Source organism: Mustela nivalis, assembly GCF_964662115.1.
Source record: "Mustela nivalis genome assembly, chromosome: 8".
Lineage (NCBI taxonomy): Eukaryota > Metazoa > Chordata > Mammalia > Carnivora > Mustelidae > Mustela > Mustela nivalis.
The window spans coordinates 10744496-10767652 of record NC_139027.1 but is presented as its reverse complement, the minus strand read 5'-3'; the positions used below and the strand labels follow the sequence as shown (position 1 = coordinate 10767652).

The 23157-nt window shown below is 40.1% G+C and overlaps 1 protein-coding gene across 1 annotated transcript in view; it reads left to right on the top strand.

Annotated features, from left to right (window-relative positions):
* The first annotated feature begins 1729 nt into the window (after positions 1-1729).
* The window catches only part of NBAS (NBAS subunit of NRZ tethering complex), a 317592-nt gene continuing 296164 nt past the window's right edge, over positions 1730-23157 (top strand). Inside the window, exons 1-6 of the mRNA XM_082744160.1 lie at positions 1730-2107; positions 4473-4527; positions 6653-6689; positions 9734-9811; positions 10165-10212; positions 16370-16413. Coding sequence (XP_082600286.1) covers positions 1991-2107; positions 4473-4527; positions 6653-6689; positions 9734-9811; positions 10165-10212; positions 16370-16413 — 379 coding nt within the window. The 5' untranslated portion in view covers positions 1730-1990. The remainder of the gene's footprint in view (positions 2108-4472; positions 4528-6652; positions 6690-9733; positions 9812-10164; positions 10213-16369; positions 16414-23157) is intronic.

Sequence of the window (23157 nt, the reverse complement as noted above, 5' to 3'; positions counted from 1 at the left end):
GAGGGAAAAAAAATGAAACAAGATGGGACCGGGGAGGGAGACAAACCATAAGAGACTCTTAATCTCAGGAAATAACTGAGGGTTGCCGGAGTGGAGGAAGGCGGAAGGGAAGGGGTGGCTGGGTGATGGACATTGGGGAGGGTATGGGCTATGACGAGTGCTGTGAATTGTGTAAGACTGATGCCCCGAAACATATAACATATAACATATAACATATGCATATGTTAACATATATGCTATATATATATATAACATATGCATATAACATATAACACTATATGTTAATAATAATAAAAAAAGAAGTGTTTGGTGTAGGTAGGAGGTTCATAGGAAAAAAACATGTAGTAGGGAAGAACTGGATTTTCCCTACACAGGGGAAATTCTGATTTTTTTTTTCCATTTTAGCAGTGGTATGTATATGGTAGTGCACTCTGTCCTTGTGGAGCCTACATTTTAGTGAATGGGGACAGACAATACAAAAATAGAATGAAACATACATTATATAGTGTTTTGGTGATAAATGTTATAGGAAAAAAAAACCCAGAAGGTAAGGGGGGATCTGGAGATCTGGAGTTCAGGGAAGGTGGTTACAAATTTAGAAATAAGCAGTCAGGGTAGGCTTCCAGAGAGAAGGTGACATTTGAACAAAAACTTGGAAATGAGAGAGAGAGAGAGACATATACCTGGTAGAAAACCTTCCAAACAGAGGGAACAACCCTTGCAAAGTCCCTGAAGGGGAAGTGTGTTTGCTGTGTTCCCAAACAGCAAGGTCAGTGTGGCTGAAGGTGATGGGTCGAGCGGTGAGAAGCAGGAGTGAGGTGGGGAGAGTAAGGGGAGTGGATATTTATTTATTTGACAGACAGTGATCACAGGTAGGCAGAGAGGCAGGCAGACCAGCTGAGGTTTTTTTTTTTTTTTTTTTTTTTTAAGATTTTATTTATTTATCCGACAGACAAAGATCACAAGTAGGCAGAGAGTCAGGCAGAGAGAGAGGGGGAAGCAGGCTCCCCGCCAAGCAGAGAGTCCGATGCGGGGCTCGATCTCAGGACCCTGAGATCATGACCCGAGTGGAAGGCAGAGGCCTAACTCACTGAGCCCCCCAGGCGCCCCCCAGCTGAGGTTTTTAAATTTCATTACTGCCAAATGCATCTTTAGGGATATTATGCAATATAATTCCTGCAAGAAATCTTCAGTATTTGTTTCTTTTGAATGTGACACAGTGCTAATTTCTTGTACACTGTATATTCATTAGGGTTACATAGAGGCACTTGTTAAATGAATAAATGAACAAATGAGGCTGGCAGTTTAGCTCCAAGTAGGTCCTCAATGTGTTATTTCAAGTTTATTGCTTCCATACCCTTTCCCCACTTGGGTTATGTTCAGCTGCCTGCTCTTTCAACTATGCATTTTTTTGCCTGTCTTTGTTCACTCAATTTCCTCTTACTTAAGATGCTCTCCCGAACCTTCGCAGCTTGATTCAAATTCCACTTACAGACCAAAGACAAGCTCCACTCCTCCAGAAAGCTGGCCCAGACTCTGTGAGCTTTGTTGCCTTTTCTGAGCTCCCATAGTATCGTTCCTCTGACACCTTTCATTGCTTAATATGTTGAGTTGCATCATTTTTGCTGCTTATTTAAAAACCACTGTTAGCACTCTTGTATTTGGCCACAGATAGGCAAATGAATGCTAGCATCTTAGATACTTGTACCACTTCTGTTTTGGAGAAGCTGTCTGGATAGGAGGGGTTCAGACAAGTTCATCTCACGCAGGTTAATAAAGAAGGAGTGCCCAGGGACCCAGACCTAAGTCGTATCCCTGACAAGCAATAGTCACTATTTCCTGCTCTTTAAAGGGTTAATCCAGGAGTTCCTTTCCACGCCCAGTTAACCACACCTCCTCCCCGTGATCCAAAGCGACAGCGGCCTGGGAAGTTTGTCCTTTGCGCGATGCCGTAGTGGCCCCGCTTCGGTTGCTCGGCTCCCGGGCGAACATGGCGGCCTCCGAGACGGCGCCGGCTGTGAATCCAGCCACTGCGGAGGGAGAGGAGGAGACGATTCTCTATGACTTGTTGGTCAACACCGAGTGGCCCTCGGAGACAGAAGTGCAGGTGAACCAGGCCCCTCCGGAGCTGCGGCCAGCCTGGCGCGGGCGCTGTCCGGGGAGAGCCACGTAGCAGGGCCACGTAGGGTCGTGGAGCGGGGTGGGAGGGGGAGCAGGGCTCCGCCGCTTGTGCTGTCGCCGTGGCAACGGCGCCGCGAGCTAACGGGGGTCTGGGTGCCCTAAAGCGGACGGTACCCGAGAGACCCCCCGGGCTTCCGAATTTGGTCGTCGGGGCAAAACCTTGGGCTCTGGGGCACGAACCTTCCCATTCGGGATCTCAGTTTCGCTTCTCCTCAGTTTGGAGGGGAGGCACAACGTCGGACTCCAGGGTCCTGCTGGTGCCTGGATTCTCGGGGGTCTTTTCCGGGAGGCGAGGCAAGAGCGGACCGCGGCTGATCCTCCCTGCAGCGGGAGAACTTTCCATGACCCTGCAGTCCACTCAGCATCTGGAGGGCCGCCGCGGAGTGCGGCGTCAGACCTTCACCCCTCCTTGGTGCTGAATTGCACCCATCCCTGCGCATTTCAGTAAACATTTAAAAGTGCCAGTGTGTCCGTCCGTGTCCCAGATGATTTACGTGTGTGTCCGTCCACGTCCCGGATACTGTTCGGGCGGTGGGCATGGAAAGGTGAATAACTTTTGTAGCGTCTGCAGTCTAGATGGGAGACCAGCCACTGAGCCCTTTTTGCTACTTAGTGTAATTGCGCTGTGATAGCGGTTTGAACAAAGCGACAGAGAAGAGAGAGGAGCGGCTGACCTGGGGTTGGGTTCCGTCCTGAAGAAGGGGTTCAAGGGGTTGGTAACCTTAACTGGACCTTGGGGTTTTCAGTTGTTGCACAGAGAGGGGACTCCCAGCATAAGGGGACCAGTAGGAACCAGGAATCCACATTTATTCAACATATTTACTGAGTGCCTGTCATTGTTTTAGACTCTCAGGATGCAACAAGATTCAGAAGGACTTTTTTTTTTTTTTTTTTTTTTTTTTAAATTTGACAGACAGAGATCACAAATAGGCAGAGAGGCTGGCAGAGAGAGAGGAGGAAGCAGGCTCCCCGCTGAGCATAGAGCCCGATGTGGGGCTCGATCCCAGGATCCTGGGATCATGACCTGAGCCGAAGGCAGAGGCTTTAACCCACTGAGCCACCCAGGAGCCCCCAGAAGGACTTTTATTAAAGATCAAGGAGTCCTGACCTATGGACTCTTTATTACAACACTTTTCCTGTTTCTTTACCGGAGAAGCTGCTCATTCTCTGATCTATAAAATTTGTAGTTTTTCTTTAACCTCCTTTCCATTGCAGTTCTCTGCTTGTCTTGAATAGTGTATTTTTTTAGGCTGTACATACTGTTTTTCAAGTATTTACTTAGTTTCTGTTGGTCTTGAACAATGTGAATATTGTACGGTATGTAGTTAGGATGTTGTATGTAGTATGTTGCTGCTGCTATTGGTGGAAAAAGATTGCATATTCACTCCTTAGCACCCATTGGTTCTTTACTGGAACGTTGCAGATTGCTTCACATAAGTCGATTTTAAAAAGCACAGCATCAACTTACATTGAAATGCATAGCACTTTTTTTTTTGGTTTTGTTTTTGTTCTGGATCGATTGATTTCACCTATCCCTCTTCAAGCTCTTGGAGGACGATTACATCTGTTTCCTCTTTATAACCCTCCCCAGGACCAAACTGTGTATTACTGATCAGTGGATAATCAATTCATGTTAGTGGAGTGAAATATCTTTTCTGTGCTTTTCAGTTATATCTTTCTGCACTTACTGCATCTCCATGTTCCTCTCTTTCCTCTCTTAGCAGCACATGAGTACATCATATTCATTATTTGTAGTGCCTGCTATTTTTCAGCTTAGTGTTTAGTCTGTACTTGGGAACTATTTAGTGTACCACTTGTGTATCAGTGTGCATGTTGGTAGCATTTTCTCTGTGGATATACAACAAATACTCAAATTTGCCTGCAGGTACGAGTTTATTAATCCACATGAGCACTTCTCCTGCAAGCAAAGATTACTTTAGGCCTCTCTAACCCACCCAAGTAGACTGTTGAACTGACAACCAACATGGTCTTTGCCCTTGATGACTACTCTCTCTGGACTGGTGTTTTGATATTTGGTGTTTTGAGTTTTCACCTTCAATCCTTGTCCTCCCCTCAAAATTTGTTGGGACAAATGCCTATAACTTTACCATGCTTACTTTTGCTGTCACGGTTTTCAGTCCTGCTTTTACTTCTTTTGTTTCTAAATAGTGGTTTTTAAATATTGGTAACTTGTACCCTGCACTGAATATTAGCAAAGAAAACGTAACCTTACGTATTGTGTAAGTATTCCTAGAAAATTCTCAAATGTAGATTCTTTTTTCCCATTGCAGTCTAGAGGCAACCGAAAACATGGTGCATCCTTTATCATCACAAAAGCGATTAGAGGTAAATACAGCTTATTTTTCTTTATGTAATGATAGATAATTTTTTCATTTCATTTATAACTTTACTGTTTTTGAAACTTTAGGAAATTTATTTATTTACTTACTTTTAAAAAGATTTTTATTTATTTGTCAGAACACAAGCAGGGGGTAGCAGCAGGTAGAGGCAGAAGCAGGCTCCCCGCTGAGCTGAGCAAGGAGCCTGATGTGGGACCATATACCAGGACCTTGGGATCACGACCTCAGCCAAAGGCAAACACTTAACTGAGCCACACAGGTGTCCCAAAAACTTTAGGAATTTTAAAGCGTTCTTTTAGACTTATAACGCCAGATAAAAGTGAATAGCATGCATGTTACCTGAGTTTAATTATATATATATACATATATACGTATATATTTTGACTATATGTGATATGTGGATGTATACGTGTATATATGTATATGTATACGCACACATTTTTAATCCAGTTTAGAGCTAAAGTATGGCTTAAGGTTAACTATTATGGATGTGTTCTAGAAGAACTGAAGAAAATCAAACCCAGTGTCTCAGAGTCTGGACACTGAAAGTGACAAGCTGTTTTAAGTGGTTTACATGATGTTCCAGCAACATCTGGTTGAGTTATTCACATTAAAATTTTGGTTAACCAGAGCATTCGTGTAACTCCTGACAGACTTTGCATTTGAGCTCAGGGTCTCTGAGAAAGACTTGAGCACTGGTTGCATTAAGTTGGTGCCAAGAGAACTTTATTTATTGATCTAATCCTTTATTAGATCAGCAAGGTAGGTGTTATTAGGACTTCATGTTTTTAGATGAGGAAACTTGCCCAAGGTCACTCATTTGGAATTTGACTGCATTGTCTTTCTGGCTCCAAAGCTCGTTCTTGTAATAATTGATGAATCTGAGGTACTTACACAGAGCAGATTCAGTTTCAAAGGAGCTAAGTACTTGAAATTAACTCTAATTTTATCTTCTATTATAAGAACTAGCATATTCAGTTTTCATTGTGATGAATGTTTTAAAATTTTGGTAATTAAGAAAATGTACATAAGTAATAAAATTCATATAGAGAAATTCAGAGGCTATGGGTAGCCACAAATTCAGATATATAATTTCTCATTTTACCACTTGGAGGGAATCTCTTACCCTTCATTCTTTTTTTCGTTGATCTACACCTACATATTCACATTCCCATACACATTTTAAATGAGATCATATAAAACATTGTTTGTCAATAGTGTAGTTAATCTTAAAAGCAAACTGTCAGTTATCAGCAAAATTCCTGTTTATTCAGGAATAACAGAATTGCATTTCAGGACAAGCAAGTTATAGTAAAACTATAGCTAAGTCCAACAAACAGAGGAGAAGAACATTATTTTCTGGAAGAGGAGGAAGTTGAGAGGCGTTGTTTTGAATGAAGGTCGAGTAGAAAAAAACTTTCAGGGTGATGATGGTTTCTTATCCCCTGAGTTGCAGGGGGAGTCTGTTTCTTGCAGGCGGTGTGACGGTACATTGGTACAGGTACATCTCTTCCTTCTTGGGGCCTGTAACTGATGATACTTTCTTCTTGATTCTCCTGTTGAGGCCTGACACTTCTTCCTATAATCGATGTTGAGAGGTCCTGCTCCCCCTTCTAGCCTCCTGACTCCACTCAAGATGTCCCCTTATTTTCAGTGTGTTAGAGATTTTGTTTCCCCTGGAGTTCTGCATTTTAAGTGTTATTATTTTTTTTTAAAATCTTTGCTGTAAAGTACAAAGTAATACCTTAATTTTTATACAAATATTTTGGTTTTAAAGGGTGATTACTATGACTTCTACTCCTTGGTTTTATTAAAGCCTCTTTGGTGACATTTAACATCTCAAACCACATGTCCCACATTTCCTTTTTGTACTGTTAGGAAATACTTGAAAGTTTCGAGTAACACAAACTTGGGACTTAATATACACAAATGTCTGATGTTATAAAAGTTACAGGGTTTATTAGATTATATTCCTTTATTTTAAGAATTTTGTTCTCCATGTTTTGTAATGACTCAGTCTGCAGTTATTTTAGACTTATCACTGAAGCTAATTTGAAAGCGATTCCTAGACAATAGCTGATTCATATTTCATTTTGTTATTTTTATTACAGATCGTTTATTATTTTTACGTCAATACATCTGGTACAGGTAAGTGTCTCTTCCAAATGTCAAATATAAATTTTATCGTGCTTATGACTTAAGTTTTCAGAATTGAAACTTCAGGTTGTGATCCAGATGCTGACATTCAGATGATGAAGTAGACCTTTTCAAATAGTTGATACACTGACAAGATATCTCAGTCGACTTTGGGTAATTTTTGTTCTTTAGTCATTAATCAGAATATCTCTGGAGGACTTCTGGTTTCTCTGGTGAGTGTTGTCAGCCTTATCTTGAATGCCCACATGATGGGTCTGGAGCTTGGGGATCTTTTTGTTTTATTTTATTTTATTTTTTAAAGATTTTATTTATTTATTTGACAGAGAAAGATCCCAAGTAGGCAGAAAGGCAGGGAGAGAGATAGAGAGAGAGAGAGAGAGAGAGAAGCAGGCTCTCTGCTGAGCAAAGAGCCCAATGCTGGGCTCGATCCCAGGACCCTGAGATCGTGACCTGAGCCGAAGGCAGAGGCTTAACCCACTGAGCCACCCACGTGCCCCGTTGGTGATCTTTTTATTTTATTTTATTATACTTTATTATTTATTTACTTATTTATATATGTATGTTGGGGATCTTTTTAAAAACGAGTTTGTTCTTATTGTAATAACAGTTCTTATGGTCAGTATTCAGTTTCCGAGCATCAGGGAAGGTCCTTTGTGTTTCAGTTCTTGGGTACTTTTTCATTCTTTTGAGTGTTAAGTCTTTTTAGACATGTTGTGAGTGTTCAACCTTCAGAGGAGGAAAGAAATGATCCTTTTGACAAATGATATAGTTGTGCTTTTAGACAGGTGTATAGGAATTGTTTCATAGATGTTTTTAACACAGATTGTTTAAGAATATCTAATCTTGGGGTGCCTGGGTGGCTCAGTAGGTTAAAGCCTCTGCCTTTAGCTCAGGTCATGATCCCAGGGTCCTGGGATCAAGCCCCACATCCGGCTCTCTGCTCAGCAGGGAGTCTGCTTCCTCCTCTCTCTCTATCTGTCTCTCTGCCTACTTGTGATCTCTGTCTGTCAAATAAATAAATAAAATCTTAAAAAAAAAAAAAGAATATCTAATCTTAAAAGCTCCAGAGATAATAAAGTTTTATAAAAGCAACCTTTGGCTCTTCTCTAGATTAGCTCTGATTTTTTTTTCATTTGCTGTGTGTGTGTCTGTGTTTGTGTGTATGTATGTAAATTAAATTTCTTTTTTTTTAAGATTTTATTTATTTATTTGACAGATAGAGATCACAAGTAGGCAGAGAGGCAGGCACAGAGAGGGGGCAGCAGGCTCCCTGCTGAGCAGAGAGCCCATGTGGGGCTCAATCCCAGGACCCTGGGATCATGACCTGAGCCGAAGGCAGAGGCTTTAACCCACTGAGCCACCCAGGTGCCCCTGTAAATTAAATTTCTTATTGAATTTTATCTTTTTTTAGAGGTGTGTGTCTAGTATGATAGGGTAAAGAGTTAAGAGGTGCTCGAGGGGCAGGGTTGGGGAGGAATATTTGAGAGGTGGGCTGTTTTTCCTGAGCTCACTCACTCTAGCTTGCTAGTCCTGAACATCTTATAAGGGGAAGTGTGGGCAGAAAATAATGTTAGTATACCCCAATGCACCATGAAGTGATTTTTAATCTTCTACATGATATGTGACTTTCATAAGTAACCTAAAGTTAACTGAGAGAAGTTCAGATTTTGCTCTTGAGTTTATAGTAAAGAAACCTAAAGGTTTTGGGGGCAATATTTGCTTCAGGTGGTTTTTTTCTTTTAAAGTTTTTTTTTTTTCTCTTTTAATTGTGAATTATTATAAACAGACTGAGAATTATAGATGCTGTAAGTCTAAACAATTTATTGTAGTGTTATCTGCATGGGAATTAGGCAGTTGTTGCTGTTTGGTTCAGATAGCCTTTCCCTCTTTTTATGCAAACTGTTACAAATCTTTGCCCCCCTCCCCCACTTCCCCTCTAGAGGAAATTGTCATCCTCAAGTTGACTATCATTCACATGCATGTTTCATCTTTGTTATAACAGTCCTGTAACTACCGTGGTATAAACTACCGTGGTATAAAATATTTTGTGTTTCAGACATGAATGTAAATATGCTGAAAGTCTATTACTGATACTTTTATCCTACTTTTTTGTTTTCTAATTTCCATAGTGTTTTTCCCTTTTTATTTCACCAGCTTGTTTTCTTTATTCTTCTTTTCCTTCTCTTTTCTTGATTTCCTCCTGTGTTACTCTTGATTTGTTGTATCTGCCCATGCATTGACCGTGAATCCTTTCCTCTTGTCTTTTGTGAATGATGTTATTGTGAGCTTATGCTTGGCTATTCTCACACGCCTTGAGTGAGTTGAAATTGCGGTCTGATTTGGCATGTAGTAAAGGCTGGGGTTTTTCTTTTTTGTGGGGATTTCATTCCCATCCTCCCACAGAGATGGTATTCTTGAATGACAATGACGCCCCCCCCACCACCACCATGTTGAAGTTTGTCTGGTTTTCTTTTCTCTGAGAATGCAGTCCTGTCAAGGGGTCAAGGGTGGTGCTGGCCATGCCAGCACCTCCCTTCCAGCTCTTGTTCTTTCTAGGCCCCCGCAGCTCCTTTCCTGTCCCAGGTGTTGCTTTCTCTTTTGAGTTCTTGTACCTCTACCCAATTCTAACTTTAAGTTCCTCTTTTATTTCTAACACTTGAGGACTCCTTTTGTTCTTATGAGTTTAGCTGTATACTAGAATTTGCTAGAGGTGAGTCAGGATTTCTAGGTGTGTATAACAGGAAGGGTTTCTTACAGGCTCACTCTGCTATGTTACCGGTATCTTTGATGTCTTTTCCTTAGAAAGGACATAAAATTTATGTATTTGAACATACTACCATGTTTTTCTGGAAAAAGAGATATATGTATGTGGTCAACTTTTAGATAACTAATAACTCTTTTGGGTTTACCAATATTCAAATCTTCTAATGGAAAAAATCTTATTTTCCTATAGCTCTATATGCTGTTTATAATATTTATTTATTTATATGTGTCTTTCATGATTAGATTTTAAGTTGGCTAATGTGTTGTTTCAGCCCTGTGCCTTTTTTGCTCCCTGATGGACTGGTTCGTTTGGTTAATAAACAGATAAACTGGCATTTGGTACTTGCAAGGTAAGGTGTTAAAAATTTGTGTTTCTCTACTGGGATTAGCACTTGAATTTCATTATGGATATTAATTTTGGGTTTTTTAGCTTGCAGTTTTGATTTTATTTATTTTTTTATTGCATGTGAATTCCCTTTGTCGCATATGACTGGGTATCTCTTAAATGGATTAACTCAACCTTGTTGGATCATTTTTGTGTATGCGTTGGTACCTTTATACTCCTTTAAGATCAAAAGTTGGGTAATGGAAGATGTGAAAGCATTTAAAAATGATTTTTAACTTCTTAAAGTCATTGCATCTTTGTTGAAGACTGCTACACATAATCATATAGAATTTTTTTTCTCTTTCTCTCCCATGAAAGCAATGGAAAACTTTTGGCTGCCGTTCAGGATCAGTGTGTAGAGATCAGGTAATTGTTAATGTTATTCGTTTTTAAAATTTCCCTTGAGAAAATTTTACTTGATTTATGGGAACTGAGAGTTTTGGAGGGGTGAATTTAAAGGGATTTTACCATTAGCGCACATAATTTTGTGAGGCCTCAAACATCACTTATGTCAATTACAGGGTGAGAGATACTTTGTCAGAATAGCAGAGTCTACTCCCTGAATCAGTCTGCTGTTGCCTGAGAAATGTTACTTTTTCCATAGATCAGGCTCTAGATCAATAGATCAGAACTCTAGAATTAGTCTTTCTTATTTGACTAGTTACTGCTAACTAAGCTAAAGCAGATTATCAACAAGGTATTAAAGTAGGGACCACTTTGTTCTGTTGGTATAAAGCTCTGGATGGAATATGAGTCTGCAAAAGACAAAGACTATATATTACTTGAGGCCAATGATAGTCTATTATCTTGAGACATTCAATGGTTACTATATTCACATCTAGAAGGCTTCTCTATGCTGGGCTTTCCGTGTACTTTATTTTTTTTTATTTTATTTTTTATTTATTTATTTTTTTAATTAGAGAGCAAGAGCAGGATGAGGGGGAGCTAAGAGGAGAGGAGAGGGGAGGGAGAAGCAGGCTCCCCGCTGAGCAGGGGTCCTTAAGCAAGGCTCGATCCCAGGACCCTGAGACGGCAACCTGAACTGAAGTCAGATGATCAACCGACTGAGCCACCCAGGCATCCCGCTATGTAATATATTTTTAAGTCATATATCAGTTGTAAAAGAAATAGCAATCATAGCAACTAATTCAGGAAAACTGGTTAATTTTTTTTTTTTTTTTTTTTAAATTAGGAGTAGTGCAGACTAAACATGCTACATTTCTAAAATTAGAGGCTACTCCTTCAGGCAAAGTGTAACTGCTGGTATTTAAAAATAAACAATGGGAGGGACGCGTGGGTGGCTCAGTGGATTAAGGCCTCTGCCTTCCGCTCAGGTCATGATCCCAGGACCCTGGGATCAGCCCTGCATCAGGCTCTCTGCTCAGCAGGCTTAGCAGGGAGTCTGCTTCTCCCTCTCTCTCTGCCTGTCTTTCTGCCTGCTTATGATCTCTATCAAATAAATAAATAAATAATCTTAAAAAAAAGCAAAAAACAATGAGACAAATTTCTGGATGTCCAGTCCAGACTTTTTCCTAACACTTCATTCTTCTTTTTTTTTTTTTTCTTTTCAAAGATTTTATTTATTTATTTGACTGACAGAGATCACAAGTAGGCAGAGCAGCAGGCAGAGAGAGAGGGGGAAGCAGGCTCTGCGCTGAGCAGAGAGCCCAATGCAAGGCTCGATCCCAGGACCTGAGATCATGACCTGAGCCAAAGGCAGAGGCCTAACCCACTGAGCCACCCAGGCGCCCCTACTTCATTATTCTTGATTAAACATAGTATAATGAACACTCAATTGTTACCACACTGGTTTTAGCTTTCTGTTTGTGTACTATCTTTTTCCAGTTATCCAAACAGAACTGGACCCCTCCACTTGTGGGGGAGTAGACAGAGGTTTGCCCCCATTGGAGCATCAGCTTCAGATGTGGAGGCTTTGTTTCCTGATCCCTCGTACAATCATCAGGATGGAGATGATTGGCAATAATGACAGCCTTTCAAAACTGTTTCTTAATTTGGCATGACTTTGATAGTCAAGTCCCTCTTTTTTTCCTGTAGCATCAGTAAGCATCAAGTTGGCACAATTTTTGGACTTCCGCTTGTAGGACTGGGCGAGTACTTGCTATTGCGTTTGTTGCAGGAATGTGAAATCTAACTTTTTGAGAAATATGCTTATGGTGTGCCTTTATATATAGCAGTTAATCCTCAAAATTTCCATCTTTCTTCCATGAAGTGAGAACATCGGTGGAATGATCTTAGGTGTTCGGGTCAGAATGTGCGTGTGAGGATGGGATTGACAGGCCAGTGGAGAAGAGTTTGACCAAGGATTTATGGAACTTGTTAGTACAATTTTTGATGAGATGAAAAAAAAAATTTGCTTTCATAAAAGGATTTGCTACTGGATTGTTAGAGTGTAAAATATTTATAAAACTTGTAAACATATTCAACTCTAGGAAGCACTTATGTATTTGAGACTAAGTGGTGAGGGAGGATTTCTGGGCAAGGGAAGTATGCTCATCAGAATCTTATTCATCTGATGCATAATTTGCAAAAGGTTTTGATAACATTAGTATATCTAAGGAGTCTTACATGGTGAGGCATGGGTTCCATTAGGAAGCTTTTCAGGAACACACTCCCCATGGACCCATCCCTCCCCTTCACTGCTTAAGTACTAATCCGCTCTGCTCCTGAAAGCAACACTGTTATACCTAATGGTAGGCTAATGCTAATGGCGTTGGGCACTTTTATAAGTGCGTTGCATGTGCTAATTCATTTAATCTTTGCAGAAGCCCTGTGAAGTATGTTTTGCTATTTTTCTCCATTTTAGAAATGAGGAAGCCGGCACAATATGGCTAAATTACTTGCTTGAGGATTTGAAATCTACCATTCTAGCCTCAGTGTTCCTGCTTGGAACCACTGATCTCTACTACCTTTTGATCATGTTGTTGAGCCATATATGCGTGTGTGCTTACATTCTGGTTTCCCCTGGTACAGTTAGGGCTTCTGCTTTGCGCAACTCCAGGGTTGTCATTTTTTAAAAATTCTGCATGAGTGGGATCTGGTGTCTCCAAGTCCAGTGACACTGTGTGTTCCTTGGAAGCAACCCCTGCCCTTTTCCCCTTGCAGTGCTAGAGAGAGAGAGAGAGAGAGAGCACGCACACATGCGTGCGAGAACATGCACGAGCAGGGAGCGGGGCAGAGAGAGGGAGAGAGAGACTCTCCAGCAGACTCCCCGCTGAGCGTGGAGCTCAATGCAGGGCTTGATCATCCCAGGACCCTGAGGTCATGACCCAAGCCCAAATCAAGAGTCAGATGCTTAATCGACAGCCAGCCAGGCACCCCTCCCCAATAGCTTTTATCTCCTTGGACGTAATAGGCGCCTAGTTGATGTTTGGTGAATAAGTGAGGTGTTTGTGAGTGGGGTGGAGGAAGCAGATGCTGGGAGAGCATTACAGGGCCCAGTCCGCTGACGCGTCACAGCTGGCAGGCAGTTTCCCTCGCTGAATTGATCCACACTTTGTAGTAACCTGAAAGGAAGGGTGTTTGTTTTTTTTTTTTTTAAGATTTTATTTATTTATTTGAGAGAGAGACAGTGAGAGAGAGCATGAGTGAGGAGAAGGTCAGAGGGAGAAGCAGACTCCCCATGGAGCTGGGAGCCCGATGTGGGACTCGATCCTGGGACTCCAGGATCATGACCTGAGCCGAAGGCAGTCGTCCAACCAACTGAGCCACCCAGGCGCCCAAGGAAGAGTGTTTGAGCAAAGATGCAGAAAGGTTAGGAAAGGAAAAGTGCAGGGTAGATCCTCAAAGTAAAACCTTATGCACAATGGCTATGCCTGAGTTTAAGACCTTTGTTCTCACTATTGCACGTTTGTTTTTTGTGCTGTGGTGAAGACACATAGAAGGTCAGATTGGCTCCAGTGGTGCTAGTCAGCATGTGGGATTCCGTCACTATTTGTTGATTGCATTCGAATATGAAGGAGCACTCTAATGTCTGAGGTCATTATTTCATACTTGGAAGCAGTCATAAATAGGCAGTGTTTTTTGAGGAGAAAAAAATGAAAAGCTGAAGCACATATTAGCTTTAGTTGAGAGAGAGCCCTGCCTTTTGCAGCACTGTGCCAGGGCTGCTGTTCCTCAGCATGTTTGTAGTGAGTGGCCGATGCCTCTTGTCATTTGCGCCAATACAGCACACCTAACCTGCTTGTGTGTGGGGCTCATGAGGAGAAAAAGCTGACTTGTGAATTGCTACTTTAATTTCTAATTTGGCAGTAATGACATATTATAAGAATAATATGTGTTTTCTTTTTTCCTAAAGAGTGAAGTAACAATTTCTTACGATTATGGGCTGCTACAAATACAGGAACTAATTAGGAGCCATCTCAGAACACAACAAAAAGCATTTAAATAAGGACTCAAAAAAAAAAGGGATTTTCCCCTAAATTTGCTTAAGTGCATATATTTGTGAAGTTTTGACAGAACTGAATTTGTCTCCGTCTTTCCATTTCCCCAGCAGAAGAGCAGCTATTATTTGTGATGATATTAAGGATGAAAGTAATAAACACTGACTTAGGTCTAGTTTGTGCTAATTTATACGTAATGTCTTTTTAAATCCTTCCCTAAGCTATGAAGTTGCTCTTACCCAATCTATGTTATTGAGAGGAAATAAAACTCCTGTTGAATATTTTGTCCAGGTTACCTGGATGAGCTGAAATCAGGTCAACCTCACTTCAAAGACCATGTTCGTTCTTTCTTTCTTTCTTTCTTTCTTTCTTTCTTTTTTTTTTTTAAAGATTTATTTATTTATTTATTTATTTGACAGACAGTGAGAGAAGGAACACAAGCAGGGGGAGCGGAAGAGGGAGAAGTAGGCTTCCTGCCAAGCAGAGAGCCTGACGTGGGGCTCCATCCCCAGATCCCGAAACCCCAGGACCATGACCTGAGCCAAAGGCAGACACTCAACCAACTGAGCCATCAGGCACCCCAAAAGCCTGTGTTCTTTCTGCTGTATTCTACTTGGAGGCTGAATAGTCAATTTCTTGAAGAAATTTATTACTGTATTTATAATTAGCTTTTGTCTGTCATATTTTAATAAATATTACTTTTTATAATTTGTTTTAAAACTGATGCTTATCATTAAGTATTTAAGAAAGAAGAACTACAAATTACCTACAGGTCAGCCAAAATGCTCTATGGTTTTTGCACCTTTTCTGTGTGTGTGTGATCTTCAGTCCAATGATAACATTCTGTACATTCTATTTGATACTTTTTTTTTTTAAGATTTTATTCAGTCATTTGACAGACAGAGATCACAAGTAGACAGAGAGGCAGAGATAGAGAGGAGGAAGCAGGCTCCCCGCTGAGCAGAGAGTCCGATGTGGGGCTCAATCCCAGGACCCTGGGACCATGACCTGGGCCGAAGGCTGAGGCTTTAACCCATTGAGCCACCCAGGCGCCCCTGATACTTATTTTCTTGATAACTTATGGGAAGATGTTATATTTTCAAATCATGTTCAGTAATTGCATAATATTTCATTGAGAGCATTAGCAAAATCTAATCTTCTACTGGCTGTATTTTTCTCCTTCATAAATTAGGCTGCATGAATTTCCATGAGATTTGTGTGTATCTGTAATTATTTCCCAGGGATAACTTTATTAAAGCAGTTGAACTGCTAGATCAAATTACTGTGGGTGTTAAGGTTTTTTGAGAATTGTTACTTAATTATATTCCAGAAGGTTTACCAATTTTTATTTTTAAACATATAATAATTATATTACTTTGATAAGTATTTCAAGATCACAGATTTTACATGGGTTACAGGTAACAACTATGGTCACCTGTTAAAACTATTTGATTATTAAAGCAAGACTTTTTTTCCCTAAGTGATTTAAACTTCATAATATGATGCAGACCATGGTTCTTGACCAAGATCAATCTGTGGAGCTTTAAAAAATATTGGGGCGCCTGGGTGGCTCAGTGGGTTAAAGCCTCTGCTTTCAGCTTAGGTCATGATACCAGGGTCCTGGGATGGAGCCCCTCATTGGGCTCTCTGCTCAGCAGGGAGCCTGCTTCCTCCTCTTTCTCTGCCTGCCTCTCTGCCTACTTGTGATCTCTGTCTCTCACATAAATAAATTTAAAAAAATCTATAAATGGCGTTTTCTTAAAAAAAAAAAAAGTTACATCGCCCCCATTCCATATTTGTTGAATCAGAACCTTTGTGGAGGGGCCATGCATCTGTATTGTATTAAAAGACCAGCTTCATCTAACTTATGCTTATGTATATACTTACATACACTATGTATGTATGTAAACTATTCCAGGTGTAGCTCTGTTTCTGGTGAAATAAGGTGAGAAGAAAACGTTGTCACCAATGGAAGGGTCTTATTTGAGCACAAATCCATGTCTGAGAGAAGGACTGGTTTAGTGTTGGGCAGACAAGTTGTCTAATATTTTTGTGGGGTTTCCTCGTATGACAAAATAGTGTTGGGGTGAAACTGTTGGCTTAATTTTGCGCATATTTTGCAGGTCTGCAAAAGATGATTTTACATCTATTATTGGGAAATGTCAAGGTAAGAGTTTCCAAAATATTGGGAAAAAATAAAAATTTTAAATTTACAACAGTTAACGGTATTCCTTAAAAGGCAGAGTAGTTATTAAATATTGATAAGGATTGTTGCCACTCTATTAAAATAATTTTAAAACTTCTTAATTGATTTCTCTTACTGCCTTAAATGTTTTGCTTTGTCCATTTTGGACATTTTGAAGAGATTTGAAATTGAAACTGTTTTAAGATAAAAGTCTATGTCAGTTTTGGGATAACTTATTTGTGTCTATAGGTTTTTTTGTTTTTTTGTTTTTAAATGTAATCTCTCCACCCAGTATGGGGCTTAAACTCCTGAGCCTGAGATGGAGTCACGTGCTCTACTGACTGTGCCAGCGAGGTGCCTCTAGGCTTTTATTTTGAAATCAATGCAAAAAAAAAAAAATTATGTATAAGTCAAGAGTTGATTAGATACAGACCAGTAAAAAAAAATCTTGGATTTGCTCTTTCTTCTGATGTATTCAGCACAAATTACTATCATTTATGTACCTGAACCATTTTGCAGGGTACTAGGGATGTGACTGTGAGCAAAAAGGCACGGTCCCCTACCTCTTGAGGTATAGAGACACTCAGAATATAATTACTAACTTTGATAAATCTGATGAAGGAAAAATATAGAGCAGAGTGAGCGCTTAACCAGGGCTGTGAGATGAGATTGTTGAGAAAAAGTGACTTTGGAAAGCAACCTAAGGATTGAGTAGAAGTTAGGAGAAGCCGGGGCCGTGTTTCTGTCTGCAGGAGCAGGTATGAAAAGGCAGAGGGAATCTTACGGGAAGAAAATGATTAGGAGGGTGCTGTTAGGTAAATGCAGCTATTCTCTGTGTTTTACGTAGGGACCTGCAGTTCCATCTGTCTGACCTTGGGTCAGTTTAACAGTGTCCTAGTTGTAGGAATCCTAATAATGGTAATCGTGGTTGTTGTGATGATGACAAACATTTGGAGTGTCCTTATTGTGTGCCAGACACCGTGTTTTATGTGCATTTTGTCATTTAACTGGAAGAACGTAGTGTACGTATTTTATCTCCAAGGTAGCGTGAGGCTAAGATGATAAATCCTTGACAGTGAAAGAGCAAGGAGAAGGAAGACATGGATAGTTCTGAAATCCACAAAATGATCCTAATACAGAGGATTTCCCCAACTTCTCTGTGGCAGTGGTGGTCTTAAGCTCCTTGTCAGATGTGCCATTAGTGAGTGTGGCTCAGGGCAAGTTTCCCTCTCATCTTTCTCATTTTTGTTCATCCACATGTGTTCAGAAAATTATAGATCAGATGTGCGAAAGATGTTTTCGGTTTTCTTATGAGTGGTGGTATTCTATTAGTATGTCAGAATTGCTGTACTTCTGTAATTCCACAGCTGCTATTTGATAAGATAGTAATCGTTTTCATGGAGTTGTCTGTATGTTGCACAGTATGTACTGTAACTTAAAAACAAATATAAGGGACGCCTGGGTGGCTAAGTTGGTTGGACGGCTGCCTTCGGCTCAGGTCATGATCCTGGAGTCCCGGGATCGAGTCCCACATCGGGCTCCCAGCTCCATGGGGAGTCTGCTTCTCCCTCTGACCTTCTCCACGCTCATGCTCTCACTGTCTCTCTCTCAAATAAATAAATAAAATCTTTAAAAAAAACCAAAACAAACAAACAAAAACCAAATATAAAACTGCCTATTTGTTTATATAAATTGACCTCTTGTAATCTGTTCCTTGGCTCTGTCCCCTGGATTGTCAGTGATACCATTGTCCGTATCAGGCCAGAAGTCAACACATTTTCTCATTCTTTTTCCTTCTCTTTTTTCTTTCTTTGACAAATATTAAGCTCCTGCCATGTGCCAGGCACTCCTAGGTGCTGTGTATAAAATGAGGAGTAAGCTACAGGCGACCTTGACTTAAGGGTTTGCAGTCTGTCGGGGAAGACAGAAATACTTCACTGCAGCTGTACGGACACAGTGGGGAAGCATCGCCTTTGCGGAACTTCAAGCCCTGGGAACCTGTGAAGATGTCTCCGGGCTCTGCTTCCGCCATCACAGCCCTAGCTCAGGCTTTTAACATTTTTAAAAAGTTGTCGTCCCCCCCCCCCCCCCCAACAGTCTCCTGACCGGGTTTTCTTTTGTTTGCCTCTCACTGATCCACACTTCACACCGCTTGCCAAACTGATTGCTGTTAAATGGGAATTCCATTCGGTTATCCTTCAGATCTGGCTTCCTGCTTTCTAGAAGGGTGACCCTGGACAAGCTGCCTTACTCTCTGAGCCTCAGTTACCTGTCATGAATGGCACAATGTTATAGACTGACTTGCGGACAAAAATAACATAAACTAATATATGTAAAACTCTTAGGATAACGTCTGACACATACTAAGTACGTAGGAGACTTTAAGCTTTACCGCCGCCGCTACTAGTCCTGTTCTGCCTAAAATCTTCAGTTGTTCCCCATTGACTGTAGAATACTATTCATTTTTTCTGACCTTTCAGTCAGTCTGTCCCTTAAGATCCTCCTGCCGTACAGCTCGTGTTCTAGTACAAAGCAGCTCGTGCTTTCCCAGCCCCATCGTGCTTTTCATGCCTTGGTACAGATGGTTCCTTTTGCCTGGAAGCTCTGCTTTTCTATTTAATTAATGAGTCTTGCGTATTTTAGTTCAGGCATCCACTCTCCTGGGAAACCTTCCCTTCCTGCCCGCTTCCTCATCATTTGGACAACCTTCTTAATGTTTTCCTAGGACTGGTTTGTGCATGCATCACTACGCTCAAGCTAATCTTTTTTCCCCCTAATTGTTGATTTGCTTGTCTGATTGCCCATTAGATTGAAAATTCTCTGAAGGCAGGGCTCCCATCTTACTCAACTTTTTTTGTTCCCGATGCCCAGTGTGCTGTCTTACAGAGTAGTCACCCAGTTCCTGACGCTGTCAAGCGGATAATGGCACTTGGGAACTATTACAGTGACTTTTATGAGTTTATGTATGAACAAAGTATATTCGCCTACTCCTGTGAGTTAATTCTAGAAATTTATGACTGTATATATATTTATAAAAATTTGTATATATGTATATAAAATGGATAATTGTCATAATATTCGGGGTTTTTATTCCTTATGCACACAAACGTGTATACATACCACAAAGAATAGAGAAGGGGTTCTGTTTGCTTAGTATTCTGTTGAGAATACTAGGAGACCGGTGTTTGCAAGCTCTAGCAGCTTCTGAATTTGCTTTCAGTTACCTCCTCACCAGTGCTTATGAAAGTAGACCAGACCCAGTTTACATAATGTGTAAGGATCAAGAAGTTCCCAGAAGAATAATTTAGAAATAGGTATTTAATTACCTTTTTCCCAGTGCCGTGCTTTTGTTGGGTGGGGGCTTGGGGAACCTGTGGTGAGCTGTTGAGAAGCCTGTTCAGAATGTTGGAGTGATTCAGACCTGCAGGGCTCTTTTCAGTTGTGACTTTAGACACTCACTCTTAGCCAGTGTGTAAACTGAGAGATCTGCAAGTTAACACGAAAATGGGAAGCTTAACCCTCTGTATTTCACACAAATTATAATATATTTGTTAGAGGTTTTAGTGTGTACATTTAATGTGGCAGCATGGATGGGATAATAATGCTTTGAGAACTAATGTTTTATTTTGTTGGCTTCCAAATGTGTGAATTTATGACCTTAATGCTGCATTAATGGCTTCTTTCCATTTCATATAATTTGAGGTAATGATCATTTGCTTATTATCTGACTCATCTTTATGGGAATAACTCTCATATGCCAAATGATATTTCCTGTGTATGCTTGGAGAGAAGGAGCCAGATTGTTGCTAATGCATTTTTTGAAACTACGGATTGCAGAGTCTGCAAACCAAAATAGGAACTCTTTAGTTCCACTTTGATATTTTTCAATTATTGCTTTATAAAATTAATGCCATTTGAGAATGTTTTAAATGGGGTTGCAACTTGTTTTGGCTCTGTTTGCCAGGCCATAAATATTAGCCTTCTCTTTCTGCCTTGAATAGGGGCCTAAGTAATAGCATATGGGATTAGAAGTTAGATTTTTTTTTTGGGGGGGGGCTGCACTGTGTTAAGAGATTTTTTCCATATTTCTGATTTTGAGATCCCATAAACCAGAGCTTCCAGTGCTAAGGAGCAGCTTGCCTGTTGTAAGTATGCTGAGATCCCGTCAGCCCATTGGTGGCCCAGTGGGCCCCATCACAGCCTACGCTCAGTTACTGTCTTGTATATTTTTGTATTTCTAAAATTGGCTTGATATTTTGTAGTTTCCATCATATTTTTGTTGAGATTCTCTGTATGTTCCTTATGTTTATGTTTTCCTTTGAATTCCCAAATACTTTAATAGCTGTTTTGAAGCCCTTGTCTGCTTATTCCTTAATTTGTATCATTTCTGGGTGTGTTTCTATTGGTTTAGTTTTCTCATATTCATGGATATTTTCCTGCCTCATATAGCTAACACCTTATTTTTAAATTTATTTTTAATTACATATTTTTATTTGTGATCAATTTATTATATTTTAAAAAATGCTTTATTTAAATTCAATTTAGTTAACATATACCATATTATTAGTTCCCGGGGTAGAATTTAGTGATTCATCAGTTGCATATAACACTCAGTGCTTTTAACTTATTTATTTTTTATTAAAAAAAATTTTTTTTTAGGTAGGCTACATGCCTACCTACATACATACATACCTGGAAACCAACACGGGGCTTGAACTCATGACCCTGAGTTCAACATCTGAGCTGAGATCAAGGCTTAGATGTCTAACTGGCTGAGACACCCAGGCACCCCTTTTTTATTTTTTTACTATTTTTTTCTAACGTTTTATATGCTCAACATTATGGAGCTGAATTACTAAGTTTTGTTATCTTCCCTAATAGAGTACTGAGTTTTGTTCTGGGATGTGGTTCTTTTTTTTTTTTTTTTTTTTTTTTTTGTGGATCGGATTAATCTTTTAAGGCTTCTTTTTAAGTGTTAGTAGATATGGTTAATAGCTTTTACTTTGGGGTTAGATTAGTCCTCCTTTAAGGTGTGGTCTTTCTGGGATCTCTTATGAGAATTCTGAGTGTTCACTGACATCTCTCAACTCTGATGGGTTGGAATTCTAACATTTCCACATCTTCTCCAAGCTCGGGCAGTTGTTTTTCCCCAATAGTCTTCCTATTCTTGGCCCTGCAGAGAGAGAGAGGGAGAGAGAGAGAAAGAGAGAGAGAGAGAGTGAGAGTGTGTGTGTGTGTGTGTGTGTCTGAAGACCTAGTGTTCATCTCTGCAGATTTTATAGCTCCTTCTCTGCCTTACTCCCCTCTGGAATGCTGCCTTGCAGATTGTATTTAGTTTAGTAGCTATGAATTCCATCCTTTATCTGCTGTGTTCACTGAGACTGCACGTGCTTTTCATGCACCATGGTCCTGAAGGTGCCTACTGGCTGAGAGTAGCTTCTCACAGTGATCACAGTCTTGCACTGCCTGTTGTATAACAAGAAAATAGTTATTTTTTTTTAAAGATTTTATTTATTTATTTGACAGAGAGAAATCACAAGTAGATGGAGAGGCAGGCAGAGAGAGGGAAGCAGGCTCTCCGCTGAGCGGAGAGCCCGATGCGGGACTCGATCCCAGGACTCTGAGATCATGACCCGAGCCGAAGGCAGCGGCTTAACCCACTGAGCCACCCAGGCGTCCCAGAAAATAGTTATTTTGACCTGCTTTTCTTTTATGGTGCAAGATCTAATCTGAAACTACTTACCCTGCTGTTGTTTCTTTAAATGACAAAAGCAGTACGTGTGTGTAACAAATTCAAACAATATGGAAGTAGAAAAAGTAAAAATCAAGTTTCTTTTCAATTTGAATTTTTCATAGGAACTTAATCACTTAATATAAAATTTTCCATACTTATATAAACCTATATGTATGTGGGTTGACTTTTTTCTTTAACAAAACAAGATCATCACGTACAGCTTGTTCTCCAGCCTGCTCGCCCTCCGACTGCACTGTCTTTCCTCGTCTGTACGTGCAGATGCGTATCAGTCTTTCAAATGTAACCACAGGACTCTATTGTAACAATGTGAACCACATGTTTTTTATTCCCTTCTTTATAGAAATTTAGGTTGTTTATAGTGGCTCTCTTCTTCCTCTTTCTCTTACCCATCTTTGCCCCTATCCTCCTCCTCCAACACTGGAAAAGACATCCTGTTTGTCTCCAGGTATAGTATTCAAAATAGCTACTGCTGCAGTTCTTTCCAGAAAGTTACACCTATTTGTACAGCTATGAAAAAGGTAATGATGGAAGCCATTTCTTTTCTCCACTGTCAGCACCATATGTTACCTATTTAAAAAATACTATGTTCACAGGCAAAGGAAGAAAAAGATCTCATTTTCAATTTGCATATTTTTAGTTATTAGGTAGAGCATATGTTAAGTGGCTATTTTTATGGTTTTTTTTTGTGAATTGTTAGAGCATATCCTTTGCCTATATTTCTTTTTGATTACTTGACTTTTTCTTATTGGTGTGATAGTATGAATGTTAACTCTTTATCATCTGATACGCATCATGTTGCAAATATTTTCAGCCAATTGATTTTCTTTTAAATTTGTTACGGATTTTTATTTGTTTGTTTGTTTTTATAACTATATTTGTCGCTTTCCCCCCCCATATAATTTCAGGGTTTCTCTTTGTGGTTAGACCTTTCTCATTGCAGGATTGTAACCACTTTTCTCATGTCTTTACTG